Here is an 18,267-nt window from a genome sequence, read left to right on the forward strand (position 1 = left end):
TCAATTTTACTTCCTCACCACATACCCTTCCTGAAAAACCTTCCCTCTGCTAAATCCCGCCAACAATTACTCATTCATATCTGCTACTCCAGTTACTCCACAGTGATGGCACAGTATCTTGCTTGGGCATATAAACATTTTAAGAGTGTTCATGTGTCTTTCCTTCTGCTTTGTCCCTTGCTCTTGAATTACTTTAGATATTCATGGAATAGCCAGGGATTAAGACCTCAGCCCAGATCAACTTGATTTTTACTGTCATGAGTAGTCTGTTGCATCAGTAATACCCAGTTTTGATAGCTTTCTAAAGTACTGTGTAAACAATTTATCTAAATTTTCAATTTTTTGTGGATAGTGTAAAAATTCCTAACCAACACGATTAAATATCCTAGTAGATTACCCTTTCCAATTATATTGTCTTTTTTTTTTGGTGCAAGGGAATAGCTACTATGATTTTTGGATAGTGAAACAGGCACAAACTACCTTAGTTAAAAATACTTCGAATGTTGGTGCTCCTGCCCTCTGCATTTTTTGGAGCAGATTGGTTTCTGGTACTGCCAGCAGAATGTGAAAATTCCTTATACCTCCTGTGCTTTTTGCACAGCTTCTGAAGTATTCCTTTCTTTCGCAATTCTAATGAAAACACATGAGGGAAAAAGTGACTTTCCTGTTCTTTCCTATCAGATAGTACTTGCTTCTTCTCATATAATGAACACTTTATAGTGCAAGACACACAGAGAGAAAGTAGAACTGCTGGTTCTCCTTTCCTGGGAACTGAGTGCCAAGGCAGATGTTTTAGAGTGGCTTTCCTTCCTTGTACCCTGGCTGTCCTGTTATATGGTTAGGTATTTTTAAGACATTCATACCTCTATAATTTGGATGGAGTTTGGTTATACATTTCTTGCCCTTACCACCCCAATGCTGCCACGAAACTTAGAAAGTAAAAACCTGAAAGAAGTTGTCTATTTCCCTTCTTCTCAATAGACCCCCTTATAGTCTCTGCCAAAATTCTCTTCCTAAGGGGTTCTCAATACCCAATGAGAGGCACAGGCACATCCTTAATAATTGTAAAAGTAGTTATACTTTTTTCTTGTATCTTTTTTTAGGCTTTTCTTATTTTTTTATCGTCACAATGGACTTTAAAAATATATATATATATACCAAAAAAGCAGTAAATTTCAAAGCACATCCTAATTAGTTATAGAACAGATTTCAGAGTTTGGTATGGGTTACAATTCCACAATTTCAGGTTGTTATTTCTGCCTGCTCTAAGGTCCTGGGGGCAAAAAGAAATATTAATATAAAGTTTCGGCACTCATATTCATTTGTTAAACCGTACCTTCTCTGTCTTACTCCACCATCACCTTTGATCTTTCTTTCACTCTTCAAAGGTATTTGGGCTATGCCCATTCTAACTTTTCCATTTTGGAAGGGGCTGTTGATAACATGGGATTAGGGGATGAAACTAGTTGGTGTTCTGGAGAGGCTGGGCCCTCTGCATTTCAGGACTTATCTGGTCCAGGGACCCATCTGGACATTGTAGGTTTCTGGAAAGTTACCCTAATGCATGGAACTGTTGTGGAATCTTATATAAGGCCCTAGGTATTCTTTAGAATTGGCTGGAATGATTTTGGTTGGGGTTTGGCTATAGTTACTTTTTCAAATCAAGCACTAAGTTAGGTAATTCAAGTCATTTTCTTATTTTGGGTGAAACTTTGAGGTACGGGGCAAAACAAGCAAAGTGAGCCCGTGAGAATTTCATTCCTCTCTGGAAGGAAGGCTTAGCCTGAAACTTGGGAGAAGAGTGGACATGAATTGCCAGTCAACCTACAAAGGTGTCACCCAAGGAGAGGAATCCGAGGAGCTGGGGCTGTGGGAAATCATCAGTCCTCCTGTCTGCAATCCCTCTGAGCTTTGTGCCATTTAACTAAGTAGTTTGGGTTGGCCTTGGTTTCTACTATCAGTGGTGTCATGTTGTAGGGGCCCACTGAATCTTACCAAGACATGAAGGAAGAAACTCTAGGAAACCTTTGAGCCACTTACAAACATTATCTCTAGAGGGGGGATAGGAGTAGTGGATTCATTAGAGAGCCTCAGCCTTCACCTGTCTGCTATTTGAAGAGTCAATTTCCAATGAATCAATGGTGAAAGGATTTCTTGTTTGATATCCTTTTTTTTTTTTTTTTTAATGAAATGCCCACTAGGTGTAAGTTACTTTAACTTATTTTACTGTGGTAACATCTGTATAACATAAAAATTGCCATTTTAGCCACTTATCAGTGTACAATTCAGTGGCATTAGCCACTCTTACAGCGTTGTCCCACCATCCCCACTTCCCATTGCCGTTCTTTCATCACCCAAAACAGAAACTTTTTACACATGATGCAATGACTGCCTTGTCTTCCTCCCTCCAGCCCCTGGGATGACCTCACATCTACTTTTTTGTCTTTATGAATTTACTTATTCTAAATATCTCACGTAAGTGGAATCATACGATATTTGTCCGTATCTGGCTTAATTTGCTCAAAATGATGTCTTCAAGGTGCTGTCAGCACTTCATGACTTTTTTATGGCTGATCATTCATTTTTAAAACATTCATTGGCTTATTTGTCCCAAAGTGAAAAACCGTAGCTCTGGTTTTCCAGCTGGGCACAGCGGAGCCCTCGGCCTCTGTGACCGTGTCTGGGGGCTGCAGAGGGGAAGGTCCGGGAGTGGAACCCTGGCCTCCTACTCTTGCTGCAACAGCACCACTAGTCTATGGTGCCTCTTTTGTATAAATGTTTGCTTTTATACATTCCCTTGCTTTAAAAACATCAAAAGCCACCACTTTAATGAATAGGAGTAGGCAGAAACAGAAATGACTTTTTTCTTTTCAGTTTTTATTGTGGTAACATTTACAATGTTACATTTCTCGTTTTAACCGCTTTCAAGTACACAAAAATCGCCTCTTTCTGAAGACTTATTTTGGATTGGTCACATGTCAAAGAGGTGGAACATGAAGCTTCTTTCCTCTGTCCCACTGAGTCACAAGTACTGCCTAGAGCTACATTCCCAAAAGCTATTTGTTTATTTAAACAAAGTGGACCTTTGCTATGTAAAAGGATTTTATGTCATAAAAAATGCTTTCATTGCCTATAGGCAGGTAACTCACAAACTAAGGAGTGGAAACTTATGGATGAGGCAAGAGACAAGATTTATGTTTCATGACGGCTTTGATGGACTTATTTCTAGTTATGCCTTCAGAAGAAGACTGGTTATCTAGTTATGTCTTCACTTCTGCAGTTTTTAAAGAGTGCATTAAAAAATTGGCCTGTTATAATGTGTCCTTCTAAAAAATAATTCGGGTTTTGTTGAGAGGAAGCCTGGGCTTCCTTGAAGAATACACAGGCCTGTTGCTAGGTTGAAGCAGTAAGTTTACCTTTTCTTTGCCATAAGTACCTTCAAACATGCTCAATTACAAAAGTGTAGTTGAAAATTTGTCATGTGTGGCTGATTCTGGACTATATTATACCCTCCTTCCCTAGTCAGGAAGCATTTGCTGGCTGCATTTCTTCTTGTTTGAATTGGGACATCTCTTTTTGAGGGGAGAGAGAATTCAGAATATGTTGTCTAGAAGATGTTGAGAAAACACAGATGAGGAGACAGCTCTGGAGGAGGCTGATGGGCTGTGTGTGGTCTGGAAGTGGGGGGAAGTCTTAGAGGACAAAACGAATGGTAGTTGTCTAAGCGTAAACTGGGAAGAGGGAAGAGAAAATAAAATCATTCACTTAAGCTTTATTATCTTAAAAAGTAATTAAGAGATAGAAAATATACTTGAGTAATTGCATTTCTCTGATTACTAGTGAGGCTGCACAGGTTCCCATTTGCTCATGCCCTCTTAGAGTACGGATCAGAATTGTTTTTCCCATATTAGTAGATGTGCACTGGTCATCTGGTCCCTGAAGAGAGGTTTTTTTTAAAAACCCCAAATCCTGAATTTGATGTGCAAGTTGATTTGAATTTCCTTTTTTCTTGGTTGTTAGCTCATCAGTAGTGATTCAAATCAGAGCCCTGTGGCTTGAACCGCATTGGACTTTTGCCAAGAAATATCATCTGTCTTCCATATTGTAAGACTGAGAAATTATTAGTTAGCCTCCTATTTAATTGAGCTCTAATCCAGTCTTCTACTGCTTCTCAGGGAATAGATGAAAAACCTCAAATACTTCCAGTTACGAGAGTTAGTTACTATTGACTTCCCAGTCAGTGCTGGCAAAGTACACGCAAACATCACATAAGCCTCTTTCTTTTCATCTAATTCAATTTGGGGTTTCCCCCCTTAGTACTTTGGTGCCTACGTACTGAGACTGAAGTCATTGTGGGCTATGTAGCAAATGCCATGTATTTGTTAGTGATTTCTTTTGTCTAAAAACAAGGAGGGAAAGAATTAGATTCTTAGAGAAGGGGTTATTTACAATTAATTCAATGGCCAAATTTGTTTGTTTAATCGGCCAAATTGTTTGCATCTGTTTAATCATGGTCTTCCTGATGTGGAAGTTTTTAATATTCTGAACAGAAACAATCTAGTGGAAGGACTTCAGTAGTAATTTTTATTTTTTCTGAATAGAAATATCCTTCCTATAATCATGCTGGGCAAGGAGACAAATTTTATTCTAGCTTGGGTGATCTTAAGGATACCTGTAGTCAGGGATTTGTTCTCTTTCTCTCTCTCTCTCTAATACCCCCCAAACCTTCTCTCTACCTGCTCCAGCCCTCCACATAATATCTAACTGTGAGATCTCTGGTGTATAGGGCTGGGCACTGGTTGACCTCAGAAGACAGATACGTGATTTCTCCTCTGCCCTGTACGAGCTCTGAGAACTTTGTGGACTATTTAACTTCCCAAACCTCGATTCAGCTATACAATGAAGAAAATATTCATCATGGTTGCAGAAGATTAAATGAAATAGTGTGTGTGCATGAGGACGTATAATACTGACACCCTGTTTTTGAATATTTGTGGAATTTGTTGTGGGAGGTGGCTCCTCCGTGGACTATTTGTTCATAATGGTCTTTTACTTCCTATAGCTAATATGATGTGAATCATGATATGAAGTCAACTTAAATGTCAGGGCTCCAGGAACGCTTTGCCAAGGTGGCCAGCCCTATAGCCCATGGTTCTAAAAATGCATTAGCCGTATGCTTAGAGATGAATGAGGGTGAGGATTTTGCTCTTTCTGGGCCACAAACGTGTTTATTAAACTAGAACTGTATCAATGGATATCCTATTTTTGGCTTTGGACTTTTCTGTAGGGCTTGAGGAGACTGAAGAAGTATCCAGACAGGCCGATGGGCTCGGTTGGTAAACTCCACTATCTCACCATGACCACTGAAAACCCGACGCCTGGAGACTTGGCTTTGGCTCCCCTCGTCACTTGCAAACTCTGCCTGTGTGAACACTCTTTGGACAAGATGACCACACTCCAGGAATGCCAGTGTATCTTTTGTACAGCTGTAAGTTTCCCTTGATGCTTTCATTGTGAAAAAATACAAAGAGATGAATTGTAAAAACCCCGTGTACATTTCTGTGGTTTACTGAGAAGTTAAGATTTGCTAAAATGTGATCTTGCTTGGTAAAGCAATCCCTTTGGATCTGTTTCCAAATGATATATTAAGCAGTAAATCAGACGTTTCCTGGTTTTTAGTAAAGTGTAATATATGTGTATAAAATTTAATTATTGAATAATTAACAAATAAATAATAATTATTGAATAAACAGAGTCTTTCTCTTCCTAAGAGTCTAGCTAAGGAACAAAATAGATGCATTTTTAACATGCCCGAGTTAATGCTCACCAGGTATTTTGAATGCTGGGAAATCAGGTAGCAATCTGAATTTTCTATATTTGCTTGTTTCCTACAAATCACATGGTATGCGACTATTTTACTCTATTGTATCTCCTTTTATTAGATGAGTGCTTCTTATTTCACATAACAAAGATTTCTGGGAGTGAGCTTGTTTCTTTTGTTCTGACATTTGGTATCAATACCCATGTCCTTCATTACTGAGTTTCCTGAAAATTGGGGTATAAAGATTGGGGTATAAAGATAGGAAACAGACTGATGAGATCAAAAAAGCTGCTAGAAGTGTGAACCTATGTATTTCCTGGTGGCTTTATTCAAATTTTCATTCATTCAAATATTTTTTGTGTTCCTTACTTCGTACCAGATGCTGTACTGGATATCAGAAATGTAATTGGGAAATTGCAAATGATGAATTTTATAGTTTTCTAGTGAAAAAAGATATAGCTACTGTGAGTCTGTCTTCCCATCTGGCAAGTGTAAGTGGTCCTGAATGATGCATGCCCCCTTTAGAAGGGACACACGCCCTCTAACTCATCCTAATCCCTACCACCCTGTTGGCTTTGCCTATTTATAGGACCTGACTTTCCCCTGTATGTATTTGGATCAACTACACGTTTAAACTGAGCATGGAGTAAGAGTTGGCCAAGAAGAAGGTTGTGCAATTCAGCATGGTGGAGGGGAGTGCCTGGTACAACATGTTATTTATCTCTGCTTTGGTAGGCATTGTATGAGCAGATCGTTCACATTTATTATAAAATCCAGTGCAACAATCATCAGCAACTGTGGGTTTAATGCCCTGACTTGTGAAGGAAACCGAATAGTTTAGTTACAGCAATTTGTGCTTAAATCCAGGGAACTAAGGAGAACGGGAAGAGAAAGGAAGCATCAGAAAGCAGAATCATTTATAAAGAAGCTTAGATGACTAAGCATACTTGTTTTGTTTTTAACAGATAACAACCTTATCTTTTTGCGTTACTTTATTTAATTGGCATGTCATATTTTCAAGCTAGTTTATATCAATGTCCTTTTTCTTTTTTTTATTAGGGTTATGATGGGGAGAAGCCTTGGAATGATTTCTAGGTAAAATCAAGGAAAGTGATTAAAAATTCTTTTCTTATGTTTTGGACTAGGGAATTCTAAGATGGCAATGAACAGTATCCATTTGTCCATTCATTTGACAAATATCTATTGAGCAGTGACTAAATGCAACCCTGTTCTAGGCACCTGGGATTCACCCATGATAAAAACAAACACCAACAAAGATTCTTGTTCTTATGGAATTTATAATCTATCAAAGACAGTTAAACAATAAACAACAAGTAATAAGCAGGTAAATTATAGCAATGGATAATTAAGGGCTGTAGAAAAATAGCGCAGAGTGAGGAGGAGTTTAGGGTTGAGAGCACGTGGTACGATAGCTGGTGGGGAATAGGCCTCTCTGAGAAGTGACATTTGCACGGGCTCTGCTTCCTCATTTTGTGGCTGTGTGTTACTCTGTAGGAAGTGAGGAAATGGTCTTGCAATAGCTTGGCTACTTGAGTTTTCTTTGATCTTGCTTTGTTTCTCAATGCTGTGTCTCAAAAATTATTATTTATCTTTCTCACATGTTTAGGATCCCTGCTAATTTTTGAACCAAATGAGTCAGAACACAACGTTCAGTTAAAATCAGGATGGAAATTTTTGACTGAGGTTACTGATGTTTAAAAGTAGGATATGAAATTCTTTTTTTTTTTGGCTTTTAGATTTAGTAGTGCAGAATTCAGGAGCATATGAAGTTTGTACATCAACTTTTAGGGAAGAATGCACAAGCAATTCTGGGTTGTATTTCATAGCTGGAAGGGACTAACTGACATTGCCATCCTATTGTTCAAATAGCTCTTGGTTCCTAATTAAAAACAATACAACTGCTTCTCATTTCTCAAACTTCAGCAATTTGGGGGTAGGAGTTTTTCTGTCATCTCGGCTCACACTTCCTCATTGTTGGAGGTTGCTCAAAAGCAGAAAGTTAAATGTCTTAGTATTTTTGATATCGCTCCACCTTTCAAACTTTTTATATGTATAAATTATTAACCTTCCCTGGCTTTCTGTTACCCCATTACCAAAATAGGTAGACTTTATGTGTTTGATTACACTGGTGTCTGTAAATTTGCAATTGGAATCAGAGTTACCTGAAATACAGCTCTATTATTTTGTAAGTGCTTCTTTTTCTTTTCTCTCTCCTTTCTCTTTTCTTCTCCTTCCCCCACTTTACCTCCCTTCTGAAATCTGTTTAATCTCCCTCCCCACTTCAGTTTGCATTCAAATTAAAGACATTCAAGGCTTAAAAGAAATTTGTGACATTTTCTAATATTCCATATACTGGTCCAGTTTTAAATGTGATTCGATGAAATATCCCAATTTTTGACTGGGAAAGACTTCTTGTGCATACCATGTATTTAAAATGGGTTTGCTGAGATACCGACACCCCCCCCAACCCCTCAGGAAAGGTCCAAATATAATGGTCCTTCTGCTTGATAAGGTGCTCTACTGGTTTATTTTCATAGATTTAATAAACTTTTAAAGCATTCCATCCTCTCTTCCCTAAGAGGAACCCTTGCCCATTTTGATTTTGGTTTTCTAGATCACTGAACTCCATTTTGGCTCTGTCCCAACCCATTTGTGCAACTAGACAGGTGATTTAATATCTTTGGGCCTCTGAATTCTTATTTGTAAAATGAAGGTTTTAGACGCTTTCCAGTGCCCCAAATCTGTGATTCAATGTGCTCTAGGAATGCAGACTAGACAGATGTTGAACACTGGACTTAACTATTGATTTTTAGCCAGCTCACACACAACTTAAGGGAAACCTGGTCTTTAAATAGATGCCCCCTTCCCCAAAGGTGTTCCATGGAACACCAGCTCTGTGCAACAGAGATGATCCTTGAATAGGGTGTTCCATATCAAATTAGGTTGGCAACTGCTACTTTTCTATTCCCCTATTGGAGGGATGCATATTTGTATTTTAGAGGCACTAAAAAGTCTGTGGTTCAAAGGAAAACAGGGAGATCCTGTTCATCTTTTCCTGACAAATCATTTCCATTTGAGCATTCAAACTTTCCTAGTGGAACTCCTGTTAACACCCCTATAAGCAGTGCTCTAAAGAATCCTGCTTTGTATGATTCCATGTAGGTAATTCTTTAATATTTTTATTGACAAATCTTTTATTGACAAAACACATATAGTCCATACCTGGTGTACAATCATTGACCCATAATATCATCACAAAGCTGTGTATTCATCACCATTATCATTTTTAGAACATTTGTATCACTCCAATAAAAGAAACAAATAAACAAAAAAAGAAGCTCATACATCCCATACCATTTAACCCTCCCTCTCATTGACCACTAGTATTTCAGTCTACCCAATTTATTTTACACCTTATCCCCCATCATTCATTCATCCTTTATCCATATATTTTTTACTCATCTGCCCATACCCTAGATACAAGGAGCATCAGACACAAGGTTTTCACAATCACACAGTCACATCATTAAAGCTATATCATTATACAATCATCTTCAAGAACCAAGGCTACTGGAACATAGCTCAACAGTTTTAGGCATTTCCATCCATCCGCTCTAATATACTATAAACTGAAAAGGGATATACATATAATGCATAATAATAACTTCAGAATAACCTCTTGACTGTTTGAAATCTATCAGCTACTGAAACTTTATTTTGTCTCATTTCTTTCTTCCCCCTTTTGGTCAAGAAGATTTTCTCAATCCCGTGATTCCAGGTCCTGGCAAATCCCAGGAGTTCTGTCCGATGTTGCTAGGGAGATTTATAACTTGAGTCATGTGCCATGTAGAGGGGGAGGGCAGTGATTTCAACTGCCAAGCTGGCTTAGAGAGAGAGAGGTGACATCTGAGCAACAAAAGAGGCTCTCTAGGGGTGACTCTTAGGCATAAATTCCAAGTAGGCTTGAACCTCTCCTTTGCAGGAATAAGTTTTATGAGGGCAAACCCCAAGATTGAGGGCTCAGCCCATTGACTTGGTTGTCCCTACTGCTTGCAAGATCACCAGAAATCCTCCAAATGGGGAAGTTGAATATTCCTTTCTCCCCATCCCTCCAAGGGGACTTTGAAAATACTTCTTTTTTCCCATGTAGGTAATTCTTGATTTAAGTGGCATTCCGTGAAAGAAATGTAATGGACATTTACTTCAAATAAACCATCAATATATCTGGTTTCTTGTCAAAGGGAACTTAACATCTTCCTTAACATTTGTGCAAATTGTTTGTGGTAGGCTATTAGAGTAACTCTATATAGAAGGAAGCATAGTGTAAAGCAAGGTAAGTTGAATATACAGGACAGAAATGAGCAGAGCTCTCACTGGGTGTATTATGGAGCCAAGGAAGTTGATATTTTGGGATTATGAAGAGAGGTGTTATACAATTACGTGTTCTGTTCTGAAGGTTAAATAAATCCGGGGCTTTAGTCTACTAACTAATGCTATGCGAAAAGTTTCTGTCTGTCTGTCTTTCTTTTTGCCCATGGATTTAAATAAAAATAGGAAAATTCAACTTTCCTTTTGTGGCTTCCACAGCTCCCTCCTTCAGATGATACAGCACAATTGTAATTCAAGTGAAAGAAAAAAAATTCACAAAAGTCAGTTAGCAAAGCAGTAAAAGTTGGTGGGTTTGCTCCTTTGTGAGTAATATTTGTCTTTCTGATTTCTTTTTGGAAGCTATTTCTGCCAGCCATGAGTTAAAGAATCATGAAAACACAGTTGTGGCTTGTTTTTGTAACCTAGATAATTTCACCTGAAAAGAGTTGGTATACTGAGCATGGCCTATTTACCGTGCAGATTAAAGACCAGATATGCTGGGCAAAAAGAAAATAAAGTCCAGCTGTATTCTTGCCTTTTTTTTTTCCATTACATTTTGTTGGCTCTAAGTTGTCACAACTCCTTTTACTAGTCTTTTCTCTGAGCCAAATGGGTTTTCCAATGTTTTAAAAGGGAGAGGAAGTATAAAACTTTGAAACCAAGCCCTTCTTTCCCTTGCGGCTTGTTGGGTGACCTTTAAGGAAAGCCCATATGTAGCCTGGGAGACATTTCCTGTTGGGGAAGATTTGTAGATTTATGTGTGTGTATGTCCACATGCACGTGCATTTGTACAAGGTTTAGTTACTTGCAAACGAAGCAGAGAACCTGTAATGGTTCTTCCCTGGATTCTGTTATCTGCATTAGGAAAGAAGAAGGCCGGTTTCCTACTCCCCTGCACTCCTCCCTTGCAGTGGTTAAAAGCACAGATACGGAGGCACGGCCATCCAGGGTCCAATCCAGGTTTTGCTATTTAATGGTGTATAACTTAGGGCAAGTTCCTTTGTCTCTTTAAACCTTAGTTTCCCCATCTGTAAGATGGGAGGAGAGGATGAAGATAATACTTCTCTTAGAGGGTGATGATAATACTTGACTCAGAATTCTTATGTTCTCAGATGAGAATTCCACTAAAGCATTTAGCATAGTGCCAAACCCATAGTAAGCTGGCATTATTATTTCTTTTCTAAGTCCCAGGAGTATGCTCAGCTGTTCTGTTTTCAAATGTATTTCAGAGAAAGAAAATCCTATAAAGATTTGCCTGGCTTCCTCTTAGCCTTGTAGAAAAAGATAGTTATATAGATGACTTTAATCTCACTACTTTTCTGGGTTACCCACAGGCTAGCAATTAGAATAGAGAGAGAAATTCCTCTGTTGGATTTTTCCAAAGAATGGTTCCAGCTGGATGTTTTTTAAAGACCTAAACATAGATTTTATGGGGAAAAACAAAACCAATACAACTTTGAATGTAAATGTCTGGGCACATTTTTGATGGTTGTAAAAGATTCAAATAGAAGAGGGTCTCAAGCTACTATTCATTTATGAGCTTTCTAAATGAAGAATATGGTAATATAGTCACTTGTTTTGATTGCTTGGTTTTATCATTCTAAGTACCTTTTACTGAGAGCTCTTTGGGACTGCAAGAAATAATGAGGCATCTTACTCCAGGCTGATGCCACAGAACTGTTCTCTGTCTCCTCTTCCAGTTGTGCATCTTGTCGACCTTTCCTTGCTTGAGGCCTTCAAATTTCTTCAGCTCTTCGGGTTCGCTTTCCAAATGCATTTCTTCTACTTCTATTGGACAGAAATAAATTACAAAGCCTTCTGCTGTCCTTTGGTTTCTGATACTAAAATATACTGTCTTGCAAAATTATATTATTTTATGCTTCCCCTTAACTTTGTCTTGGATAATGGGTCTGTGAATTTATCTTTGTCTGGAAAGTGACTTCAGTGAACTCACTGTCTTATAACTAATGATGATGACCACAATGACGTTTGTATTTATCAGTGAAGTCTCTGGTTTAAAGTGCCAACTTTGATAACTATATTTTTCCACTGTCAAGTGAGCTGCTGCAGGGTCAGATGGCATCTGAGGAATAAGAGCAAATTATAACTGCATGAGAAATGGATTAGCGATGACTCAAAGAGGAGCTGGCTTCCTGGACCTATGATCTCATCCACGCCGAATGCACACCACTTACTTATTCAAGGAAAGTAATAAAATGTGGCAGGAGAGGCGTGAGCAGAAAAAGAATCATGCCATTAAGGTCCGTTTGACTGTGTAGCATCATAGTCGTAGAACTGGAAAGGACTTGGGATCTTCCGGTCCCTCTCTCTCCTTTTCCTGGCTACCAGTTTGGTATAGCCTTTCAGAGAAGGAATCACATTGGATCACAATGGATCTAGCTGCCTGGGCTTCATTAATTTAAGAAATATTTATTGTATAATATATGGTTCTGACCATCAGGATAAAAAAGGTGAACAATCAGATGAGGGCCAGGTTTTCAAAGGGCTCACATTTGAGTGCAAGGAACAACTCCAACCAGTAAATATAGAAGTCAGATGATGATATGTGTTCTGAGAAAAAAATAAAGCAGGGTGAAAGGAAATAGGGAGTGCTATGGAGAGGAGTAGACACTATATCAGATCATCAAGGAAGTCTCGGTGATAAGATATTATCTCCATCAGAGATCTGTGTGAAAATGAGGGAGCAGCCATAGAGACATTGGGTGGAAAAGACTCTTGGGCAGAGGAAGGCAGTGTGGGACCTATGGTGGCAGTGTGTTTGGTGGGTTCACATACAGAAGGAGGCTGCTAGGGTTGGAAACTGTGTGGGGAGGAGCAGGGAGAAGCAGAAGGTGCAGATGCAGAGGTGGTGGTGACGCTGCGGTGAGGACCTCGCAGGCTGCTCTAAGGAGAGGTTTGGACTCCCAGAGTGGTGTGACCTGTGCTGCATGGACAATGATCAAGGATGAAAATGAGGGACAGGATGAAAGCTAGAAGACTAGTTAAAAGGCCAAGATAATAATCCACATCAGCGATGAGAGTGGCTTGGACCAGCAGGTGGTAGCCATCATGTCTTCGAGCAGTAACTTCTAAGGGGATAAGCATAAATCACCATAAAATAAATAATAGGTCATCGCACAGCTCGTCACATACTGATATGTGGTTTGGAAAGTTCAACTTTGGCAAAGGGACGCCTTTAAAAAAGGGGTTCTCTACAATCATCTCTATGTAAATCATCTCATAAAGTTATAGAGAAGATTCTAGTAATTTATCTAGGATAAAGCACTTAGTTTGGTGCCTAGAAGAAGTGAGCGTGCATAGTTCTATTGGTTTTAGAGTGACCGTCCAGCTTCTGCTTGAAAACCTCTAGGAACGGGGCATACCATACATTAGCTATTCAATTATTATTTAATTCCAACCTAGCTTTCCTTCTACAGTCATTTAAAACCAATTTCTATATAAATTTGACCTGTTAGTGCTTGTTCTGCTCTCTAGAACAAAACTGATTGAAATCTAATTTTTATTCTCTTCAGTAGCTTTGTCATTTTGAATTAATTTGTATTAATAGGTGTTAATTAGTTTGTAATAAATTCCTCCTACTGAGGAACTAAACTGTAAGCAGTTTCTAGAGGCTATTGTTGGAGTGTGGGTATGCTTGGGAATGAGGATGGTGAGGCAAGCAGGGACTGGCTTGAGGGCCTTGAATGCCTTGTTAAAGAGCATTATGGAACCACCGAAAAGCTTTGTTCAGGAATGGGCTACGGAGGGTGGCGTCAGCACAGGGCGGAGAATGGACTAAAAATGGGTAAGACTGGAATAGCATGGAGGGGGGTGAGAGAATTTGGAAGATCGTTCACTAATGTAATAACTTTTTGGATTTGTGCTTTCAGATTTTGAGGCCCCCTCGGCAATCCCAGGCAAATCATTTACCTAGTGGCCAATGTCCAAAGTTATTTGAGATAGGCAGGGGCTTCTGTGCTATAACCAGATAGCTACTCTAGTTTCACGTAAACTATTTCTACAAGGTTTGAGGTAATTTAAGAGTGGATGTGTAGGATTTCAGTTCCTCCCAGTTACCTCTTCAGAGAAATAGAAGCCAGCAGACAATGAAGGCCCCAGCAGAAAAGTTAGAAAGGAAGGACATATGACTGGCTTCTTTCTTCCCTTGAATTGCTTTAATCCCAGACTGGCTTTGTCTAAATGCAAAGTTTTTGGTGACCAATTTCATGCACACTGATGGTGGCGTGGGGAGAGGAGTTAATTAAAAATATAGTGATCCTCAATTACTTATTTCCCTATGTCTTATTCAGTTAACCAAAGCCCTTTTCTTTGCTCTCTTCTTTTAAAGGCAAATTTTTATTTATAAATGTAATGCAAGTTGGTTTTAAAACTATTGAGTTTATGATCAGTTCTCCTATACCCACTTATAGATTCTTTATCTGTGTATAAATAAACATATAAAAATATATGTGGGTACATATTAATCCATAACACTTAATAGAGAAATGGGATCTTTGTCAGTAGATACTTTTCTTTAACTCAAGTTTTGCAAATTTAACTTAATATATTGTGGATACATTTCTATGTAAGAATACACAGATCTAATCCTTCCTTTTTAAGTGTTGTATAGTGTGCCGTGGTTCAGTTGTATCAATGTATTTAACCATGCCCCTCCTAATAATGGACTTTTAGGTTGTTTCCAGTGTCTGCTATTGTCAATAAAAATGTTTATACTTGTATAAATGTGGAACTATATCTCTCCAGCATAATTTTCTAGAAGTCAAATTGCCTAGTCAAAAGGTATATGCATTTTTACTTGGTATGTCTTGCCAAACTACTTTCCCAAACTACTGCACCAGCCACAGTCCACCAGCGGTGTAGGAGAGCTTCTTCCCTTGACAATCTGGGTGTTTTCGCTCTTTCGCCTTCTCTAATCTGACTTGTGAAAAGACCGTATCTCATTGTTTAATTCTTGCTTCCTCTTTCAAGGAGGAAGTAAATGTAGCAAAACATGCTCATCTCACGAATTTATCTTTAAAAAATACAGTATATCCAGTGCTAGGACAGTTTCAGCTGACTTTACACCTTGATATTCAGAGTACTAGGTTAGAAAAATGGGTCCTATCTAGAGAAGTGTATTATACACAGTAGGCGTAAATTGATGAATGAATAAATAATGTTCATAATTATGGTCTAAGGCAAGAAAGATATTTTATCACATAAAAAGTTTATGTTCAGTGACAATATGTTACTGTTGGAAAAGGAAATTTAAAACCTTTAAGTTGACTGAAAATTCAGGTAACTTCTAAAACGCAATTTTCCAGACATCTAAGTTCGCCAACATTTGGTTATATATGGCTTATGTTGTGGATTCCAGATGTGCAAGATACCTCTTTGAATCATTTAGACATAGTCAGTGGTTCATTTCCATGGAAATAGCTCTGTGTTAGCCAAAAGCCTCAATAATTTTACAATTATTTCCCACCTCTCAGTGAAGAGGTCATTTTGGTTTGGTTCTTCTGGAAATGTGTGTGAGTTACTAGCTTGTGAATTGAGGGTATTCATTCAATCTCCTTCACCCTCATTTTACTCATCAATTAAAAAAAAAGAGAAGGAAAATTAGGGGCATTTGAGTACCTACCATGTAATATACATGAAGCCTACTTCTTTTTTTTTTTTTTTTTTCCATTTACTCTATCCTCAATTTTACAAATAAAGAAACCAGGTGTAAAGTTACATAACTTGCCCAAGATACATACTCTTGATTGCTGGATCACAGAGTTGTTTGGGTGAAATAAAATCAACCTTGTTGAAAGTACCTAGGGCATAATATGTCCTCCTTAAATTTTATTTGTTAGCGTGAACAAGTCCCATATTAGGTTTTTATAACCCTACCCGTTGTTTTCTAAAGCTTGGCAATGACTGGCCCATGTGAATGCAAAACTAACAGCAGGTTACTGTGTTTATGCATATTAAATTTACTTGGTACAAGGGATGTATAAGGAACAACTGATTAGAAGATTCCAAGGAGCTTTCCAGAGAACAGAGTGTGTAATCTGAATATACTGGTGACCCTGGCCCAAATTGAAGGGATTGAGCATCTGCCATGTGCTATGAATTTTTGACTGTGTGACTTCAAGCAAGTTATTTGAAGAACCCAAGGCTGAAATTAAGAGGTCTGGTTTACACAACTGGAAGTTCCCAGTATACTTGGTGTATATTCAGAATTTGATACTGAAGTCAAGATTCAAGCTTAAGACCAGACTGATACTCTCCCAAAGGCTGCTTTTCCCTCCTCCCCACGTTGTGCTTGTGGAATTTACTTGTGTTCCCAACAGATCCTTAGTCTGGGAGTTGTTTGCAAGTGACTCCTGTGTGCTGAGTATAATTCATGGGTGACTCTATAGTGCAGAGACCTTAACTGCAGCTGAAAAAAAATGTTTTATAGCTATGACATCTGCTTTTCCTAGGTAGTGTGTTAAATATGGGTTGTTTTAATATACAATGGTATCTAGCCTTTGAAAAACTTTATTTTATGGTTTATGGTATTGATGAACTTTAGAAAAAAATAGTTTTTTCAGTTTGGAAGGATTTTAGTATTTTCTCATGCTTTACTTCCGACACATGGATATCATTGTGATGTATTGGGAAAACGAGGATGGGCTGTGTCTTAATTAGACCTTGGTCTAAATCCCAACTTCTATATTTATTAGTCATGGGAATTTAGGGCAAGTTACTAAACTACTTTGTGTAAAATGGGTATAATACCAATCTCAGAGATTAAATGAGATAGTTTTGAGACATGTACCGTAGCCATCATAGAGCTTGAAAAATGTTTTCATTTCCACCATCACCCCTCTTTCCTTTGCTTTCCCATATGTGCTGGTTTGAAACTGTTATATACCCCAGAAAAACCATATTGTTTTCCTAATCTAATCTTGTGGGGGCAGATCTAATGTTTAGGGTGGAAATCTTGACTGGATTGTTTCCATGGAGATGTGACACACCCAACTGTGGGTGTGACTTTTTGATTAGATGGACATGTAACTCCACCCATTCAAAATGGATTTTGAGTAGTTTACTTGAGTCCTTTAAAAGGGGAGATGTCCCGGAGAAAACACAGTTGCTTCAGAGTCAACATAGACACAGACATTTGGAGATGCTTGGAGGTCTGACAGAACAGATGCATAGACATGGACATTTGGAGATGCAGATCCCAACGGCATTGCCGTGTGCCTTCCCATGAGATGCTAAGCAAGCCAGAACCAGAAGAATCCACAGGGGCTAGGAGCTGCTTGAAATCAGAAGCTGGAAGAAGATGCAGACACCAGCCATGTGCCTTCCCATGTGACAGACATAGGCCTTTCTTCGGAGTCAAAGGTATCTTTATCTGGATGCCTTAGTTTGGACATTTTTTAGTTCTCAGAACTGTAAACTTGTAACTTAATAAATCCCCTTTATAAAAGCCATTCCATTTCTGATATATTGCATTCTGGCAGCATTTACAAACAGATTTTGGTACCAGAGAAGTGGGGTGCTGCAATCTGCAAATACCAAATATGTTGGAATGTTTTTTTTTACATGGATAAGGGGGAAATTCTGGAAGAATTGTGATATGCTTGACAGAAAAGGCCTAGATTGTTTTGAAGAGACTGTTGACAGAAATATGAACTTTAAAGATACTTCTAATGAAGCTTTAGTAAAAAATGATGAGCGTGTCATTGCAAACTAGAAGGAAGGCAACCCTTGTTTTAAAGTGGCAGAGAAATTGGCAAAATTGTATACTGGTATTGGATGGAAGGTAGAATTTGAAGGTGATGAGCTTGGCTATCTAGCTGAGGAAATTTCAAAAATAAGGTGGAAAATGCAACTTATAGTAAAATATAAGTATCTTAGATAGAGAGAAACTTGAAATTGATGGTCTGGGAAATTCTGGACTTCCAGAAATTCCTTGATTACATATAGGCTATTGCCACACCTGAGGATTTAGTCAAACATGGAACCAGTAAGCTATTTCAAAAAAAACCAGGATGGGAGATGGAGTGATCCAGAAAGGA

The 18,267-nt window shown here is 38.4% G+C and overlaps 1 protein-coding gene across 14 annotated transcripts in view; it reads left to right on the forward strand.

The window, feature by feature from the left end:
* Positions 1–18,267, forward strand: part of RNF144B (ring finger protein 144B) — a 172,497-nt gene that overhangs the window by 104,964 nt on the left and 49,266 nt on the right. For 10 of the 14 annotated variants that reach the window (XM_077143470.1, XM_077143468.1, XM_077143469.1 and 7 more), the window contains one exon: positions 5,288–5,488. The exons of the other annotated variants lie outside the window; for them this stretch is intronic. In XM_077143470.1, coding sequence (XP_076999585.1) covers positions 5,324–5,488 — 165 coding nt within the window. In that variant the 5' untranslated portion in view covers positions 5,288–5,323. The remainder of the gene's footprint in view (positions 1–5,287; positions 5,489–18,267) is intronic. 14 annotated transcript variants of the gene reach the window in all.

This window comes from Tamandua tetradactyla, chromosome 25 (genome assembly GCF_023851605.1).
Source record: "Tamandua tetradactyla isolate mTamTet1 chromosome 25, mTamTet1.pri, whole genome shotgun sequence".
NCBI lineage: Eukaryota > Metazoa > Chordata > Mammalia > Pilosa > Myrmecophagidae > Tamandua > Tamandua tetradactyla.